We start from the raw sequence: 19693 nt of genomic DNA, 5'->3' as shown, positions 1-19693 counted from the left end.
TATAAGAGATTTCTAACAACTGGCTTTCATTTTGTACATCCAAGTAGATTAATTATTCTAAAGTAGTATTTTAAATGCACTTTCAAAAATATTTAGTTTTTCCTCAATTACTGTGTAATATAAAAATGTAGAACTACCTAAGACATTTAGGCTTATTTGCAGAAAATTGATAATACTATAATAAAAGCAAACTGTAGTAGTGGTGGTGGTACTGATTGTGGGACACAGAGACTGACAGAATCCCAGTTTCTGTTGTTTGAAGTTGTGGAATGTGTGTGTATGTGTGTGTGTGTGGTGAGTTTTGGTAAATTTGTTATAACGTTTGAAAAAAGGTAAGTATATCCAATGCTTGTTCTTTTGTTAACTCTCTTAAAACAGTATAACTCTCTGAAGTCATAGTGTTCACTTAGAAACATGTTGCACAGCCGGGCGTGGTGGCTCACGCCCGTAATCCCAGCACTTTGGGAGGCCGAGGCGGGTGGATCACCTGAGGTCAGAAGACTAAGACCAGCCTGATCAACATGGTGAAACCTGTCTGTACTAAATATACAAAGATTAGCCAGGTGTGGTGGCGGGTGCCTGTAATCCCAGATACTCAGGAGGCTGAGGCAGGAGAATCGCTTGAACCTGGGAGGCAGAGGTTGCAGTGAGCCGAGATTGTGCCATTGCACTCCAGCCTGGGCAACAACAGTGAAACTTCATTCCAAAAAAAAAAGGAACATGTTGCACAAAAAAGGATTTTTTTTCCAAAAATATGTTGGTATATTAAATGTTACAGTATATATGCAAAGCCAGTTCATAGAGAGAAAAAAAATTTAAGTATAATCTATATTTATTTACTCAATTTACTCTTAAAATTTTATCAGTTTGTTTTCCATGGAACTACAAGGTGCTTAAATTAAATATATATAGTATCTAGTTTTGTTTTTTTTTTTACCAATTTAGGATAAATCAATATTACCTAAAATGAGATGAAACTACCAATGCAATATTTTGAAAAAGAAAAGTAATTTATTTTCTGAACTCAGTGTTCCATAATGACCTACATACATAAAACGATGATTAAAAAATAAGAAATAAGTTTACATACAGGTTTTGTCACATGGAACTCTCTGTTTTATCCATCCAATATAATAGCATGTATTGTTTCTTTAAATTACCTTTTTTTGTTTTGTTTTGTTTTGTTTTGTTTTGAGACGGAGTCTCGCTCTGTCGCCAGGCTGGAGTGCAGTGGCACGATCTGGGCTCATTGCAACCTCCGCCTCCCAGGTTCAAGCGATTCTCCTGCCTCAGCCTCCCAAGTAGCTGGGACCACAGGCGTGTGTCACCATGCCCGGCTCATTTTTTGTATTTTCAGTAGAGACGGGGTTTCACCATGTTGGCCAGGATGGTCTCGAACTCCAGACCTCGTGATCCACCCGCCTTGGCCTCTCAAAGTGCTGGGATTACAGGCATAAGCCACCGCACCCGGCCTAAATTATCTTTTTTTAAAATCAATCATAGACACATTTTTTTTTTTAATTTTGAAGAAAATGCCCCAAAGTAGACACATCTCTTTCCAGTTCTGCAGAAAAGTGTGCCATGAAGTCAAACACCATGTGTGGCAGCTTCAGCTTAGCCTATGTCCCTGAACCAGGCCTAGTAAGATATTCTACATTTTGTTATCTTTGAGGATATTTTCCAACATCTGCTTCTAGGTCTACTTTCTATTTTGTAATCCCATTGAACAGTAGCAGTGCTAATGTCACTTATATTTATGTCTCTAAGTACTGAATCCAAGAGATTAGCAGCAGCAGTAATTCCTCAGGGTACAGTAATTAATGACATAATACTGCAGACATACTTTTTTGAAAAAACAAAAACTTCCAATTACGCAGTTTAAAGAAATCATTTTGTGGGAATGACCTGAGTAGCCTAGCCACGTATTTTTTGTTCTTTATTTAACAAATATTGTATTAAGCAGTTACTGTATACCACAGTTCTAGGTTTTGAAGAAAATGCAAAACTGTCCTCAAGGAGTTTACAAAACTGGTAAAGATAACTGTTCAAAAATTACCAGTGCAAGAGAAAATGGAGAATGCTATAATGAGAGCAAGGCATTCATACAGACAGTCCCCGACCTATGATGGCCTGACTAGAATTTTTTGGCTTTACAATGGTGTGAAAGTGATACACGTTCAGTAGAAATTGTACTTCAAATACCCATACAACCATTCTGTTTTTCACTTTCAGTACAGTATTCAGTAAGTTGCATGAGATATTCAACACTTTCTTATAAAACAGGCTTTGTGTAAGATGACTGTAGGCCAATGTAAGTGTACCGAGCATATTTAATGTAAATATGCTCAGACCGTAGGCAGTGTAAGTGTTCTGAGCATATTTCAGGTAGGCTAGTCAAAGCTAGGATGTTCAGTAGGTGAGATGTCTTAAATGCCCTCTTTCCTTTTCTTTTTTCTTTTCTTTTCTTTTCAGACAGAGTCTTGCTCTGTTGCCCAGGCTGGAGTGCAGTAGCACAGTCATGGCTCACTGAAGCCTAGATATGCCAGGCTCAAGCATTTTCCCACCTTAGCCTCCCGAGTAGCTGGGACTATAGGTGCGTGCCACCACACACCTGGCTAATTTTTAATTTTTTTTTTTTTTTTTTTAGAGATGGGTCGTTACTATATTGCCCAGGCTGGTCTCAAACTCCTGGGCTCAAGCAATCCTCCCACCTCAGGCTCCCAAAATGCTGAGACTACAAGAGTAAGCCACTGCACACGGCCTAAATGCATTTCTGACTAATGATATTTTCAACTTCCAACGAGTGTATCAGGACATAACCCCATGGCAAGTTGAGAAGCATCTGCAATGCGTGTTTACCCTCCTCCAGGGATGAGACAGCCCACTTCTGACTAGGGCAGTAAGGAGCTAATTCATAAAAGGTGTGTCTAAACTGGACTTTGAAGATTAAAGATTTTAAGCAGCTGAAAATGGGGGAAGAAATTGCAGGTAAAAGTGAAGGTGAGAAAGTGTTTGTCCTGTTCATGGAATAGGATGTTTACTCTTAGTTATTTCCATATTGGAAATAGAGCTTTCGGCTACATGTATATAAGAAAAATGGTATTATTTAATCACAAATGAAGACCCAGTTAGCAGTTTCTGAGCACAGCAATGACATGCTGGAGTAATGACAGAGGAAGAACAATCTGGAAGTGGCCTCAGAACACACATGTAACAAGAGCAGGGGAGGGACAAAGTGTGTATTGGAAAACAGGCAGACTGTAGGTAGGGTGATCATACAACTTACTCTCCAAATTAGGACACTTTGGGGAGTGAAAGGGGTGCTATTGATAGTTACACTACTTGGAGGCTATAAGTGAATTTGGTAGAGGAAGGAAAGTAGTGGGACAGGAACCTGATGACCTAGGAGGACAGGAAATCTTAGGTTGATTCCTATTTCTTCCAGCGCAGAACTGTGTCTTGTAATTGTTTCAGTCCCTCACCAAGTCTGGCTTATAGCCAGTGCTCAATAAACATGGAGTCACCAACTGATGACAGATAAACACGATCCTTAGGCGTCATGCCTGGGAGATGCTGTCTACATTTCTCCAAAAGGTCAAGGGGGGCAATATCCCAGAACTGTCAATATTTTCCCTTTTATGACTTTTAAGAATGTTTCTTCAAAAACCTTGTTAGCAATCTACATAAAAATAATGCAACAGGCCAGTTGATTAGAATAAAAAGTAGAAATACTGTACAAGAAGGGCTGGCTTTTAAAAAGAATCAGAAAGAAGCACAGTGAGCGAGATTTAGACTCTTTGGCTTTATTTTTAGGAGGTTTTTTGTGGTTTTATGTTAAAGCATTCACCATTACTGCAATATTTAATATACATTTTTTAAAACCCCTGGAATGTCGAATAACTAGGCTGTGCATAACTCTCTCATGAATTCAATATGTAAAGGTACAAATATAAAGTACCTGTTAAACAAAAACAGAGAAAAATCAAAGAAGCACAGCAAAATCGTTACAGAGTGTTTTTTTTATTTTTCATTTCTTGCAACATTTCATTCTAAAAGAAAAATTATCACAGGATTGAAAAACAAACTCGTTTTCCCTTTAGATCATACATAAAACCTGACTATTATTTGAAGTTGATAACAGAAACTGGTGTTTCCAAAGATGTCACTGAATACAATACTTTTAGGAATTGCTGAATGAAATTTTCTTTCTTTCTTTTTTTTTTTTTTTTTTTTTTGTAAATGAGAAAGGTAGAGAGAACTGTAAAATCAGTCACAAAACATATGGAATACTGAGGGATGAGTCTAACAATCTGACCTACTCTTGTATGTATACACATTCATTCTCTCAAATTAGTACATACCATTGGAAACTGCATCAACCCATAAAAATAACTCATACGCCTATTATGTTTTTCCATTTTAAGCTTATAATAGCAATAACGACCTCAGCAAAAGACATTTCCTTAGAATTAATGGCTGGCTGGGAGGCAGAGCCAAGGGCCACTGGTTCCTCCCAGCTGGTCATTAATCCTCAGGAAATGCCTGCACCTCCATCATTATTGCTAAAGCACCATTATAGAAAATTCTCACAGTTCCAATATATGGAAATTTGAGGCTATTTTGCAAGCCCATGGTATTCATGTGAGTTAATAGGCCACCACTGAGCACAGAGGACGTAATTATCAAAACGACAGAAGGGAAAATATTGTTCTCCTAGGTCTGTAAGATTATAGGAAATGGGGACTAGCCTTATGGGAAGAGGTATATTTGAAGCTAAAAGACATTAATTTAAAAGGAGATTTGGAATCACATATATAAAAGTCAGTAAAAGACACAGCAATCCATTCCCATGACTTCGTTTAAAACTATTTTTTTAAGGTACAAATAAAAGTTACTTGGAAATTTCCTCCCAAATTGATAAACGAATATTAAGGAGAATGCAGTCAGGAAGACTGTTTATACACACAAATTATTATATTCAACTAGTGAAGTCTGGAGGAATGAATACATTTGACAGTGCTGAATGAGAATGGGATTTCTTTCTTTTAAATTTTGGTTTAAAAATTGAATACACACCATTAAATATTATAGAGCAAACATTTTATTCTAGACTTTATTACTGCTAAAACAAACAAAAACCCTAAAGTTCTGTCTTTTTGTCTTAGCTAGAGGCTTAACACATCAAACAAGCGTTAATAAAACTGAAGGCCAAAATGATAACAAATACAGTGCTGGTGCTCTGTGACACAGTTTCAGTTCTCTGCAAAAGATTTTGCTAGCTTCCAGGCTAAATTGAAAATAAAAATTAGGTGTTTTCGGGTCTATTCATTCCTCCCTTAAAATAAACTAAACCCAACAAATGTCTTCAAAAGAGGGAATTAATCCAAAAATCACACCAAAAACAGCCTATAAATCTTTTGAATGTGTTATTGTAACAAACTACAAATGTTGGATATGATGCTTTACACTTAATGAAATTCACTGCAGTTTCTCATTATGCATTACAAATACCAGCCTGGTTCTAACAGCTTTAAAGTTATAAAGAACTGTTATGGGTTGAATTGTGTCCCCTAAAAAGATATAGTGAGCCCTAACCCACCTTGTCTCTATGAATGTGACCTTATTTGGAAATAAGGTCTTGGCAGATATAATCAAGGTAAGATGAAGTCAGTGGGGTGGGCCCTAATCAAATATGGCTGGTGTCCTTGTAAGAGGAAAAGAGACACAGACACACAGGAACTGCTGTTACCACCATGTGGCAACGGAGGCAGAGAAGGGAGCAATGCATCCAAGAGCCAAGGAGCATCAAGGATTACCAACAGCACCAGAAGTGAAGGGAAAGAGATGGAACAGATTCTTCCCTAGAGCCTTCAGGGAGAGCACGGCCCTGCCAACACCATGATGTCAGACTTCCAGTTTCCAGACTGTGAAAGAGCAAATTTCTGTTGTGGTAAAGCACCCAAGTTTGTGGCACTTTGTTACGGCAGCCCTGAAGAAACTAACACAGGACCTGAAGGAAGAGATTTATCAAAACTATGGTCAACATTCCCAATGGAAATGCAAGGAAGATCGGGTGAGGCAAGAAGAAGCGGCTCGCTACAGGGAAAAGCAATGGACTAGAAGTCAGGAAACCTGGCTCTTGTCAGAGCTAACAAGGTTGCGTGGCCTTGAACTGGACACAATTGCTCTGGGTTTTCATTTTGTCACCTGTAGAATATAAGAGGATTTAACTATATAACCTCTACACCAAGTCTAGCTTTATAGTTAGGAAGACCAAGGACCACACAGACCAACATTTTAATACTTTCAAATTCACTGTTCTGGCATTGCTTGGACCTCAGGGACAGAAAGCAGGACACAGGAAACAGAACTGCAGTCTTCCATTTGCCTTGAGCCATGCCTACCGCAGCAATGTGGCCACATTTATTTTGGTTGAGTAAGGCCCAAAGGAGTTTGCTATGGAAGCAACAGCAGCATATGCTGATATTCTATAATTATTTTCTTTCAAGTATAACTTTTTCTGCACTTCCAAGATTGTCAAAGATGTCTACAGCTGATTCAAAAGCATGATTTTGTTTAAATAAGATAATAGTTACCACCAAAAATAAAGAATATTACTTGTAATTCGTAGATATTTGATGTGCCAATAGTCAAAAAGCATTAGTCCAAAAAAAAGAAAAAAGAAAAAAGAAAGAAAAAACAGCTCTTTGTATGCCACAGCATAGCTGGGATTTAGGATCCAATAGGGCTTTGGGTCCAAATACACTAAATGTATTCTCTAAAAGAATCCCATAATGATCACATTGATAGTGTTTTACTCTTCAGTTATTATGATCAATCATTATCATCATCATCATCATCATCATCATCATCATCTGTGTTCTGGTTACCTAAACAAACACTCAGATTCTAGGAGTGACTAGTGGAATGCAATAGACCTTGGCCATTCTTAAATGTTAATGTTCACAGTTTGAGCTGTTTGCAAATCCATTTTTTCTCAGACTAGAGTGCAGGCCTGAGACATTTAGCCTGGAGGGGCAACTTGGCCATCTGCCTAGTGTTTGCATCTTAGCACAGCTTTGCTGTGTGTGTGTGTGTGTGTGTGTGTGTATGTGTGAGAGAGAAAGAGAAAGAGAGAGAAAGGAAAGAGAGAGACATGGTTGTAATATGCAATTTTTATTTGGGGAACCAAAACATTACAGTGGCATTCTCAAATGTGGCTCTTCCTAAATGTGTCAAGATGACATCGTTCTACTATAATTGTTCTAGAGACTGGGCCAGATAGCCAAAGTACAATTAACAGGACAGTTTCCTCAGTGAATATCTGCCCGCATGGACATTTAAAATCTATGTGAAACAAGGAATTTCCAGGGGATAAAGGTATTCATCCACAACTTCAGGACAATACAGGCATGTGTTTCAATATATCCTAAAGGGCAAGCAGGTACTCAAATAGGCCTGTTGTATGTGCCCTCAGGAAAAGCAGGTGTGTTACACTCCCAGGCCAATCCTTTCTTTCTTTCCTGGCCTCTGGAGTTGGCAGAACTCTGAATGCAGTACAAAAGTGTAAGTTACTTCAGGCAAGCAGTTAGCTGTGTGCCAAGCCCACCTATGATTTTGCCAGGGCCAGCCAGATCTTTATAATGAGGGAATGTGAAAGAGTAACTGCACAGCCAAAGACAGGAACCATGGGCCAGAATTCCTCTCCCCACATTCCTACAGTCATGCAAAGTTCTTGTGTACTTAGAGAAGACACATGTAGTGTATGTCATCATGGGATGTGCCACAAACTCCTGAGCAACTGACAGTCTTAAAAGATAATACCGGAGTGGGGAGGGAGAGCATCAGGAAGAATAGCTAATGCATGATGGGCTTAATACCTAGCTGATGGGTTGATAGATGCAGCAAACCACCATGGCACACATTTACCTATGTAACAAACCTGCACATCCTGCACATGCACCCCGGAACTTAAAAAATAATAATACCTCTGGTAGTGAATACATGAACCTACATATGATAAAGTTGTATATAACTTGATGCTCACACATACACACACACAAATAAGTACATGCGCAACTGGGGAAATCTAATTGTGATGAATGGATTGTATGAATGTCAACATCCTAATTGAGATCTTGTTCTACAGTTTTACAAAATGCCAGCATTAGGGGAAAACTGGGCAAAGCGCACAAGGCATTTCTCTGAAAGAAAAGGGGGCTAATTTTTCTCTCTACCAGAGAAAGGGCATGAAAGAAAGTTTTATTTAAAGAATTCTTTTATTTTGAAAAACATAAATGTGTAAGGCTACCAAAATGTTCCTTTCTATCCTGATGTTTCTCTTATCTAGCAATCTACAGAAAATGTGGAGGGCCTTCCTTCTGACCTTTTTGTAAAAGGAACAGAAGATGTCAACAAGATAACAAACAACGTAGGTGGAACACAGGATATCTCGAAATGTGTATCTCCATTAGCCATTTTTCATGACAAACACTTTGAAATGTCCCAGCATTACACATAGTTTAAAAATTCTGCATTAAGTTAAAACTCATTAATCCTGTAAGAGTTCTTATTATGATTCATGAGCATGGGAAGCCTTGTTGTAAATACAGTGCGATCATCTCTCCTAGATTAACTACAGTGTCTGGAACTGCATTCCCACACATCTGCCTCAGCTTTTACTATGGACTTTAATTAGGGAACCTAATGCTTTGGTGGCATTCTCAAATTTGGATATTCCTATTTGAGATCCAGAGAGAGACGGGAAAAGCAACTGAATTTATTGAGCACTCACGATGCGCCAAGCACTGTGCATTGAGCTGCCTAGACCAGGAAGGGTGGGACCCCTGTGCGGCGAGGATGCAGGCTCATGCCCCAGACATGACATCACATTACCACTCTGCCCGCTCAGAATCACTGACTTAGGAGGCCAAAAACGATTAAGCGATTCAATGGCTAAGGTCACAGACAGCCATAGAGAAAAGGGCCTCGGGAAAACAGCATCTACAAATCCCATATGGATCACTGCGGCTGATTTTATTAGAATACTGAAACACGTAAAGTAATCTGCAAGGATATTTAACCACATTCCACTCTAGACTACTCAAACTTATGTACTTTCAGCCCCATAATTAAACATGAAACAAAGCTGAATTGAGGCAAGGAAACCAAAAGATTAACACAGTACAAATATGGGGGGAAGTTTCTTGCTTCTATAAACTTGAACAGTATATTCAATAGATTTAAAATATTAAGCCAGTATCACATGTAAGTATTCATTTAAGCATTACCATGTCCACGCTACTTTCTTTTCTCCCCAGCTTCAGTGCTCTTAGACAGTCCTCATGGTTCAGCTCTCACAGCTAGGGCAATCAATTTCCCAACTGGCCTTCTCCAGTGCCACACTCCCAGTTCCCCACACATCAGTCCGCAACCTTCCCCCTCAGACTGTACCACTGCAGACATGGCCATTGTCCTCTCCTGCCTGGGATCACTGCAACCTTCCAGGTCACTTCCACTCCAAGCAATCCTCAATGTCCCAAAGTTTCCTTCTAATTTAGATATGTTTTGTCCATGATGTTCTGTTGGAACTTGGCAGTGACTGTCTTAGGAGACGAATTCTAAAATCCTCCTCTTGAATGTCTACTACTGGAGAGGTCTCTTCTGCTCATCTCTCTCTCCAGGGCACTTCACCTGTTTATTACCACTTAGATCATCTGGCACTCTCTTAACCTCACCCAACTCTGCTTATTTATTCACTACTTCTGCACACTAACCCAATACCTTTCACGTTGGAATTCTTTTGATATGTCTCTGTGATACATCTGAAAGTTGTCAGTTTTAGACTTTCAACCATAAGAGCAGATGGAAATGGAAAAAGAGTAAATGCCTCATAAACCATTAGATAAGACAAGGGAAAAGCTGAAGATAGCAAGCTAAGTGTTAGAAGTTATATAAATAACAGGAACAATTTCATTCACCCTATTGTAGTGTATGCAATTTTAATTATTATTATTATTATTTTTTGAAAGAGTCTCACTCTGTCACCCAGGCCAGAGTTCAGTGGTGCAATCTCAGCTCACTGCAACCTCCATCTCCCGAGTTCAAGCGATTCTTTGGCCTCAACCTCCAGAGTAGCTGGGATTACAGCAGTGCGCCACCATGCTCAGCTAATTTTTGTACTTTTTTCTTTAGTAGAGATGGGGTTTCTCCACGTTGGCCAGGCTGGTCTCAAACTCCTGACCTCAGGTGATTCACCTGCCTTGGCCTCCCCAAGTGCTGGGATTATAGGTGTGAGCCCCTGCATCCAGCTAGTGTATGAAATTTTAATTGCTGATACTTACTGCTGTAACCTTATGATTGCAAGGTGCTTTATTTGTAAATTACAAATTATTATATTATTCTGACCACAACCCAGAGAGGAAGACAAAGAAGATATGACAATTATTATCCCCCTTTTACATAAGAGCAAGCAGGTTCAAGGACAAGTCACCTGTCCAGGGTCACAAAGCTAGAAATTCATTAAGTTAGAATGCAAGTCAGAAAGGCCTTTCATCACGAACGTTGTGTTCCATCTGCCATATCATTTGAAGTCTCATTCAGAACCATGATTAGTGGGTTAGAAAAACAGGACATAGTGAGAAAGACTTGGGAATGTTATTGTGGAAAATGGAAAGCTGACAACATATTTTCACAGGGTTTAAAACTAATGATTTTGTTGTTGTTGTTACAGGTGCCCGCCACCACAGCTGTCTAATTTCTTGGTTTTGTTTTTGTTTTTGAGATGGAGTTTCGCTCTTGTCACCCAGGCTGGAGTGCCATGGTGTGATCTCAGCTCACTGCAACCTCTGCCTCCCGGGTTCAAGTGATTCTCTGGCTTCAGCCTCCCAAGTAGCTAGGATTACAGGCATGCACCACCACACCCGGCTAATTTTTTATATTTTTAGTAGAGATGGGGTTTCACCTTGTTGGCCAGGCTGGTCTCGAACTCCTGACCTCAAGTGATTCACCTGCCTCGGCCTCCCAAAGTGCTGGGATTACAGGCGTGAGCCACTGTGCCAGGCCAAAATAATGGTATTTTGAGCATTTACTAGGTACTGGATACTTTAGCTAAAACTACAACGGAGATATTACCAGCCTCATTTCACAAAAGAAGAAATATAGTCTCCGAGAGGTAACAAAGGCCTAAGGTTAGTAAGTGATAAGGTTCAGACTCAAATGCAGATATGTTAGGACCCAAAGTCCACACACTTCACAGTACCCCAAGTAGGAAGATATGTTTTGAAGAGGAACATAGCAGATGTTCTCTGTCACCATTAAGAACAAGACAAAAGGAAATGGACTAAGAACTGTAAAAGGAGAAATTCTAGGTTGAACGCATGAAGACCCTCCTGTCACAGGAAAGACGATTAAACTTGTACACCACTGTCAAGGATGCTCATGAAATCTCCTTTCTAAATTGCTTTTTTCATACACATAAGGATGTTTTTCTACCAAAGATAACTTCAAGACTCCAAGTGAATTAATCTAAACATTTTCTTGGACACAAAAATATCTCAGACTCAAAAATAAAAAAAAAAAAACCACAGGATAAAACACCCAAATTTTCATACAAATTGGGAAATTTTGTGTTTGCCTTATGGATATAAAATGTCAGCTTCTCTAAATGTTTATTGTAATATATTTGTTTCAAAGATAGCAAATAGTAAGTCTGAATACTTACCACATTATTACAATCCCAGCAGAAAAGTCTTTTTTTTAGTTAAAAAAAAAAAAAATTCGGTCTCTTCATACTGTGACTATGTAAGGCCAAGCTCTCTCACACTATACAGTCCAAGTGCATTGATCATTCTGCTAAAGCAATAATATACATAACCCATGTGCTTTATCATAGCAGGAAACAATGCAGTACAAGTGAGTTTAGTGTGAATTAGTTTCCTGTAAATACTGTGGCTCCCTAAGAACTTCCAACAGTGCAAATAGGGTCATGGCTGTAACAGTTTTGTTCCCACAGGTCTTAACAGTTGAAAAGGATCCCAACTGATCTCCACTAAGATGAGTGATTTAATAGCAAGGCGGACTGTATGTTAGAAAAAATTACCTATTTATTGCTTATAAAATTATGGATTTTAAATGGTTTTATGTAGCTCATCAATTGTCTAAACAGGACGGAAAGCACAAAACTTTAAGCCTGGCTGATTTGATGACAAATTTTAATATCCACAAAAAAGTCAACTACCAATAGAGGAAGGGCAATACTAAATAAAAAATAGAGGCTAGGCACAGTGGCTCACACCTGTAATCCTAGCACTGTGGGAGGCCAAAGCAGGCGGACCATTTGAGGTCAGGAGTTTGAGACCAGCCTGGCCAACACGGTGAAACCCTGTCTCTACTAAAAATACAAAAATTAGCCAGGCGTGGTGGCAGACACCTGTAATCCCAGCTACTCGGGAGGCTGTGGCTCAAGAATCGCCTGAACCTGGGAGGCGGAGGTTGCAGTGAGCCAGGATCGCGCCACTGCACTCCAGCCTCAAAAAAAAATACAGAGCCTACCATTGTCTTGGTTTGGTAGTGTGGAAATGACCACTCTTATTTAGGAAAATCTCAATAGCGAATCCAAACAATGTCATTAAACTCTACCACATTGCTATGAAATAAATTATAATAAGGAGAATTAGGATTGGGAATGAGATAATTTTCACCAAATATATATGGAAAATATATAGTCCAAAGATATGAAAGGGGAATAAGGGATTTATTTATTGATTTGTAAATCAAACTGTACTTTCTCTTAAAAGAGAAATTTTAGATTTAGTAATAGCACAGAATGCACATGTTATAAGATGGACAGCATTATCACTCATTGCCTTTTCATCCTTTCCTTAAAACTTATAAGGTGTGCATCCAGTGCCAAGAATGTCCATCCCTCAAGAGAATGAGGGGCCACAGAGATGGCCATGTACATACTTTCTAACTCCACCCCTAGGAGAGTGGGCCCAGGCATGCGAATGCCTCATCAAGTTTCCACTAGAGAATTTAAGGAATACTGAAGTTGGACTACCTGAGAGAATAATGGCAGGAAAGAAAATGTAGGGACAGAGATCCTGTAATACGGAAATTACACTCAAGGATCAGCTTCTGACACAAACTGAGTAGGACGTATCTTCACTGACACGCGAATCATTCTGAACAGGAAATAATAAGGGACCGCAAAACAAGTAGTGCTTTCTAGAACATTACCAACCATAATCGTATGAGTCCATGTTCCTCCATGCACATACAGTTATTACCTCACCTTCTTGGGATTTAGTGATTCCTGCACCAGGGAACTGCCTTAATATTGAAGATATTTGGGTTTTCTGGGAACTTATTAAACCTGCACTTCCGTTATTGGTAATGCTTAAACTTTTAAGTTATGTAACATTGCTACCTATTATTCTAACTGTGAAGTACTTACTCCCATGTTGACATAAACCTAGGGTTTCAGATTGTCGTCCCCAGCAAATCTTTAGTTGTACACCCTACTGCCTTAATGTATCACTTCAAGTGCTTTCAAATGCCCTTGAAAGAAACAAATACAGTTATTGACTTTTTACTTTTCTTTATTCTCATATTAGTACTAAATTAACAGAAAGAAAATGGGACACAGATAGGCCATTAAAATAAGTTTTTGTAAAAAAGAGAGAGAGAGAGAGAAACTACCTTAGAAAATTAGTTCATGAGGTTTGGCCAATAAAGCTGTCTTCTGTTTTTCTGATGATCCAAAATTGTGACAAAAATCCTTCTAAGGTACAGCATAAGAGTCTATTTTGGAAAGCAGAATTCTATTTCCAGGAGTGAGGGAATGGAAACATTAATATAGGGCAAGACATACGAAGTTTCTATTGGGCCTGGGTGACAGTGGCTAGCAGCTTACTTCTTTAGTGGAGAGGCATAAGATGGAATTCAAAATTATTACAAATACTGCTTTGATGACTATAGGTTGTGCTTTTTAAAAAAACCTACTGTAGCCTCTTTGGAAATACAAACCATTAGTTTGGTTTTTTTTTTTAAGTCAAAGAATGTAATTCAAATCCACATTCATTACTGGAAAACAAAAATTCAAAGGCCATGCTTTGTACACACTAAAGAAAAACTGTCATCCTACTCACCGAACATTTAGTAAGCACCATTATGGGCTTGGGACTGTACTAACATCAACAATTATGACCTATAGAGAGCTTGCCATATGCTGAATAAAGTTTTTTTGATGGCTTCTCATTTAATTCTTATGAAACAATCCTACCAGACAAAAACTATGATTACCCTTTGTTTTACACACAGGGAAACTGGGGCTGGGATGATCAGCAACTTGCCTTGATTAAGCTGATACCTGAACCCAGGCAGTCTGAGCTCTTAATCACTTTGCTGAATTCCCTCCTATGTCCTAGGTGCTGAGGGTAAAAAGATAAATAGGAGATATGCACCCAACCCTCAAAGAGCTCATTTTAAAACACAAAGGGCTGCAGTATTCAGAAATATTAAAGTATATAATTAAGTTGCTATAAGACCTGGTGATTTTAAAATTATTTGATAAACATCAATTATATTGAGTAAGCACAAAGAGGAAAAATAAGATCACCATATGTTAAATGGCTCAACAGAATTTTCCTGGTTTTTCTGATTCCCTTTTTTTCCCTCTTTTTGGAGCCTGTACCTGACGATTTAACACCCGTCTTTTTAAGCCAATACTAACTAGATGAAATTTGACTACTTTGATAAATCAAATCTGTATACATTTTGTATTAGCTTTAATATCTGCTGTGATGATGATGAGAGAATGTTACCCCAGGCACACAGCACATAGCACAACCAATTCATATATCATGTATAAGTGTGTGTGTGTGTGTGTATGTGTATATATATATATATAGTATGTATGTATACATATACATGTACATTCAAATTATGGTGTTAATATAGGTAAATTCAAATAGTGTGTCATTAGGATTTGGAAAGCAATATAATTACTTCTATGGAAGGACTTAAATTCTAAAGAGCTCAAAATACTTGAAAACTGTAATTTAATTTAGCCTCCTAACATCTAAAGCATAGAATAATAATTTACCTGGCAGGCATCAGGTTATCTCTTTAGAGCTCCCCAGACTATAAATTCCCCAAAGGCAGCCCCACCTATCTTGTCAGCCGTGACATCCCTAGGACCCAGCACAGACTTGATTCATAATAATGTCAGAAAGCTTTGGCAAAATGTTTAGACAAATGGGAAAATCACAAAATCAAAGGGTCTCAGAACTGGAGCTCTAGGGTTTAAATGATCCAGCCAAGAAAGAGACAAGCAACCAAATAGGTGAACAACAAAAAAAAAGTGTTTCAGTAGCCTCTGTCTCTATCTCTGTCCTGTACATGCTGTGCCTTCTGCACAACATCACGTTTAAAGAGGCACTCGAGGTGCATTTTCTGTTAATGCACTGAAATTACAGTACAATGTGATAACATGGGCTTTCTTTGGTCATATAGTTAGGGTTAGCTCTGTGGCCTCTTAACACCCAAAGAGGACTCTCTCAGCATCATAAGACAAATTCTCTAAACCTGAATTGAAAGAACTACGTTCCACAACCTGAGTCTAATGTAAGCATAGATTCGATGCCATTCTTCTGAATCTGAACAGAGGCGAAAGACTTGCCAGAACAAGCTTGACCGGCAGCCATTCATCGTTTACTAAGGAAATGCTCAAAAGGGACTCTTGTTTATTACAGCCTCCTGAAAAAGACTTTTTAACTAACTTATAAAACCACGTTTATTATAAGAATGAAAAAATAATGAATGAAAAACAAATTTCAGTGTCATGGCTGCATTCAGTGATTCCTGAGGACAGGGTTGGGGGCGAGCCTGGATGTAGATAATCTGAAAACCTTATGTTGGCTGTTATTCTCAGCATCCTTCTTACCAAGCCTTTTACCAGAGCTGACCCCCTGTTCCTGACCCTGCCCCCATCTGGTGGAGGCGCTAATGAGCAGTGAAATGGCCAAAGGGCAGGCAGCGGGGGGAGCAGAGAAAACAAAGCAAAGAAGGGGACAAGAGGCTGGATCATCACAAACTCAATAATCAGTCCCTGGATGATAGAGCTGGCTGGAGCAATAAAGGTTTTTGTGTTTTACAACCGTAAATGCTTGACAGCCATCAGTTATGGACAGAATGTTCCTGTCAGGCACTTAAACATGAGAAAAGGCATGGATAAATTAAGCAACCTGCCCAAAGGTATTCAGCCCATCAAAATGTAGAGGTCCTTTTTTCAATCTGGAGTACAAGGAGTAGGCTTGATTTCATCCCATCTTTTGTCAAAAATGTTTAAATGTTTATGTCAAGTATTGAAGAGTTTAGAATCAGGAATTCCTTGATCTTTACAAAAAATCTTAAAGGCCGTGAGCGGTGGCTCACGCCTGTAATCCCAACACTTTTGGAGGCTGAGGTGGGAGGATCACCTGAAGTCAGGAGTTTGAGACCAGCCTGGCCAACATGGCGAAAATGCGTCTCTACTAAAAAAAACAAAAATTAGCCAGGCATGATGGCGTGGGACTATAGTCCCAGCTACTCAGGAGCCTGAGATAGGAGAATCACTTGAACCCGGGAGGCAGAAACTGCAATGAGCCGAGATTGTGCCACTGCACTCCAACCTGGATGACAGAGAGAAACTGTCTCAAAAACAAAACAAAACAAAACAAAACAAAAACAAAAACCCTTATAAAAGCCGGCTCCACCTTTAAAAATACAACAAAAATGTTCTCCTGGAATATAATCATTTTACTTGTTTACCTAGTAAAAAAAAAGTGGCATATTAATTTTATTAATATACAGCATGAGGATTTCCAACCTTTTAGAAATATTTACTACCATCCATAAATACTTACAGTAAGGTGAATATAGGTAAATATGTGTATGGGAGTAGGGATAGCACGCTGTGTAAGGAAAGTCTTAACATACGTTTGTCGTCATACAAAATGGTCACTGATTGTACATTTGTCATTTTATTAGAATTAAAAATTGAGATTACTGTCTTGGCCAGGACTCTATTGATCTGATGATAGCATATGGAGAAATAAGATATTTTTATGAACCACCTCCTGTCTAGAATTTGCCACTCCACACAAGTGAGAAAAATCTCTTCTTCCTTGGTGATAGTCGATGCTATTTTGGCACAGCAGCAAAGCCACTGGAGCTTCAGACTCTGCAGTCAATGTTTTTATAATCCTAAATGGTTAGGGTCTGGTAGAGGTTGGCCATGCTAAACTGGATGAACTGGCTGACCAAGCAGGGCAGATTATCAATCTCTTTTTTTGAAAGTCTTCATTTAACAGAATAATTAAGAATAGCACTTACATATTAAAACAAATGAAAAAGATGTTAGTATTGAACCAAAACATGAATGATCAAATTCAATTCTTGCCTTTTAGATATGACTTATTAGTGTTTTCATATTTAATCTTTTAATTTTAAATAATCATTTTAGTGAATCTTGTGGTAAACTTAAAATAAGATTAAGTTACTTTTCCCCATAGGGAAAAAATTTGAAAAGTACTCTATTTTTATCATGGAATATTGCAAAGGAAAAGATAGTTTCAGAAAACATTACTTACCAACTTTGAATGCATTATATGCATCAGCAAATTTATATTTAATTACTAAGCATATATTTTAAAAATGCAGTTGCTTTAAAAAGAGCATCTCCTGTTTTTTAAAGCATGTGATAATGGCAAGTGTCTAAGGGAAAATGATTTCACCTTCACATATTCCATTAGCAGACAGTTTTTGATGTTATATCAAAGCTATTTCTTCCCCTCCGACTCCAGTACAAAGTTGCAATTATCTGCAATCTGCATTATTGGATATTCCTTTCTAAACATTGCAGTTATATATTTCAGTTTCTTTTTTTTTTTTTTGAGATGGAGTCTTGCTCTGTTGCCCAGGCCGTAGTGCAGTGGCATGATCAGCAAGCTCACTGCAACCTCTGCCTCCCAGGTTCAAGCAATTCTCCTACCTCAACCTCCTGAATAGCTGGGACTACAGGCATGGACCACCATACTCAGGTAGTTTTTGTATTATTGATAGACATGGTGTTTCACCATGTTGGCCAGGCTGGTCTCGAACTCCTGGCCTCAAGTGTTCTGCCCGCCTCGGCCTCCCAAAGTGCTGGGATTACAGGCGTGAGCCACCATGCCTGGCCACTTTCAACAAGGGAAGTCTTAAATTACAAACAGCTAAAAGTTTTTGTTGTGTGTGTGTGTGTGTGTGTGTTTAAGTAGCAAACCTCTGGAGGGAAAAAGTAATGGACATGAAAACTTAATGTTTTAGCTTCAAAATCAGATTTCCAGGTTCTTCAATACATCAATGCTTGGGATCTTTAGAATAAAGCCAAGGAATTCCGAAACCAAAGAATGTGTGTAGTAGATTTTATTTTGATTCAGTTCTCCCTTCTCGATCCTCAAATCGTCACTTAAATTTCTAGATTTCTACAAACTAGGGGAAAAAAACCCTTGTTGTCTTATCTAGAATCCTCACGTTTGACTAATAAATAAAATTACATCACTTTCCTGTGTATCACAAGCTCTTTAATAAGAGAAAGACAACTGCTCCCCTTCAAAAGCAATGGAATGGAAATGCATACTTTTTAATCAACATACTGCATACACCCCATTACCAAATAAAGGGAATCAGCAGCCTGAGAAACCAGCTGGGGATTGCTGGGATCTTTCTAGTGACCAATTCAAGTGAAGTTTAAGCATCTGGTCCTTGGATCAATTTCTAGATCAATCTTAGTATCTCCAGAAAGATTTTTTTCTTTTAAAAACCATTAATTCATATTGGGAAATATTTTTCTTCTGTTGTTAATTTCCTTTCTTTTAAAATATTCTGAGAACAAAACACCTAAAAGTATCACTTGTTCCCATTGATGTACTCTTCATTGTTTGGTTCTTGTTTCTTTTCCTCCAGAAGCACTAGCTGCATCACTAAGCAACATCTGGATGGAGGATTTTTATACATGAAGTTAACAACTTTATTACTTCATTGTATTCTTGAGCCTGAGCCCCACTCTCTAAAACTTTCTCCAAATACTTTCCATCACTAAACTAGGTATGTGACGAGCTCCTTTCCTAGGCAAGAATAGAAAAATGCAAATATTAAATGCCAAATTTCAATTGGCAGGACTGGCTAATGGAATTCTATAGAAGTTCTGAGAATCAGCACATCTCTGTATGTATATCTTGAGGCAAACAGCAGAAATACTTCTTTTCAAACTGATGAACACCACATGACACCAAATCTCTACTACTGGAAGAAAGGCTTCTAAGCTGCAATGTAAAACTCCCCCTTAATAGCAAAGAGAATTAAAATGTTCTTTAGTATTATTTATAAGCAGTTCTTAAACTTGATTAATATTTAGCATAAATATATTGAGGACATAATGATACTAACAAGGGTACTTGGTTAGTTTGACATATAACTCTGTTACTTCATTCTATGTGTAACTACTGGTGGCTGTAAGTAATTAAGGTTTAGCCTACAGCTAATGTCAAAATGAAAGTGTACAGTGAAATTAATCATAATTTCCAACATTTACTGAGCACTTCCTATGTGCCATGCTCTTTATTAAGCCCATTACATGCATTATCTCATTTAATCCTTACAACTCTATGAG

The 19693-nt window shown here is 38.4% G+C and overlaps 1 protein-coding gene across 4 annotated transcripts in view; it reads right to left on the bottom strand.

Annotated features, from left to right (window-relative positions):
* Positions 1-19693, bottom strand: part of HMGA2 (high mobility group AT-hook 2) — a 139834-nt gene that overhangs the window by 103145 nt on the left and 16996 nt on the right. Inside the window, exon 4 of one of the 4 annotated variants that reach the window (XM_055237060.2) lies at positions 18433-19365. The exons of the other annotated variants lie outside the window; for them this stretch is intronic. Within the exon in view, the coding sequence (XP_055093035.1) occupies positions 19342-19365 (24 nt within the window). The 3' untranslated portion in view covers positions 18433-19341. Of the gene's footprint in view, positions 1-18432; positions 19366-19693 lie in introns of those variants that run through there. 4 annotated transcript variants of the gene reach the window in all.

The sequence above is a fragment of the Symphalangus syndactylus genome, chromosome 13 (assembly GCF_028878055.3).
Source record: "Symphalangus syndactylus isolate Jambi chromosome 13, NHGRI_mSymSyn1-v2.1_pri, whole genome shotgun sequence".
Taxonomy (NCBI): Eukaryota; Metazoa; Chordata; class Mammalia; order Primates; family Hylobatidae; genus Symphalangus; species Symphalangus syndactylus.
This window is presented reverse-complemented; position numbering and strand designations above follow the sequence as displayed.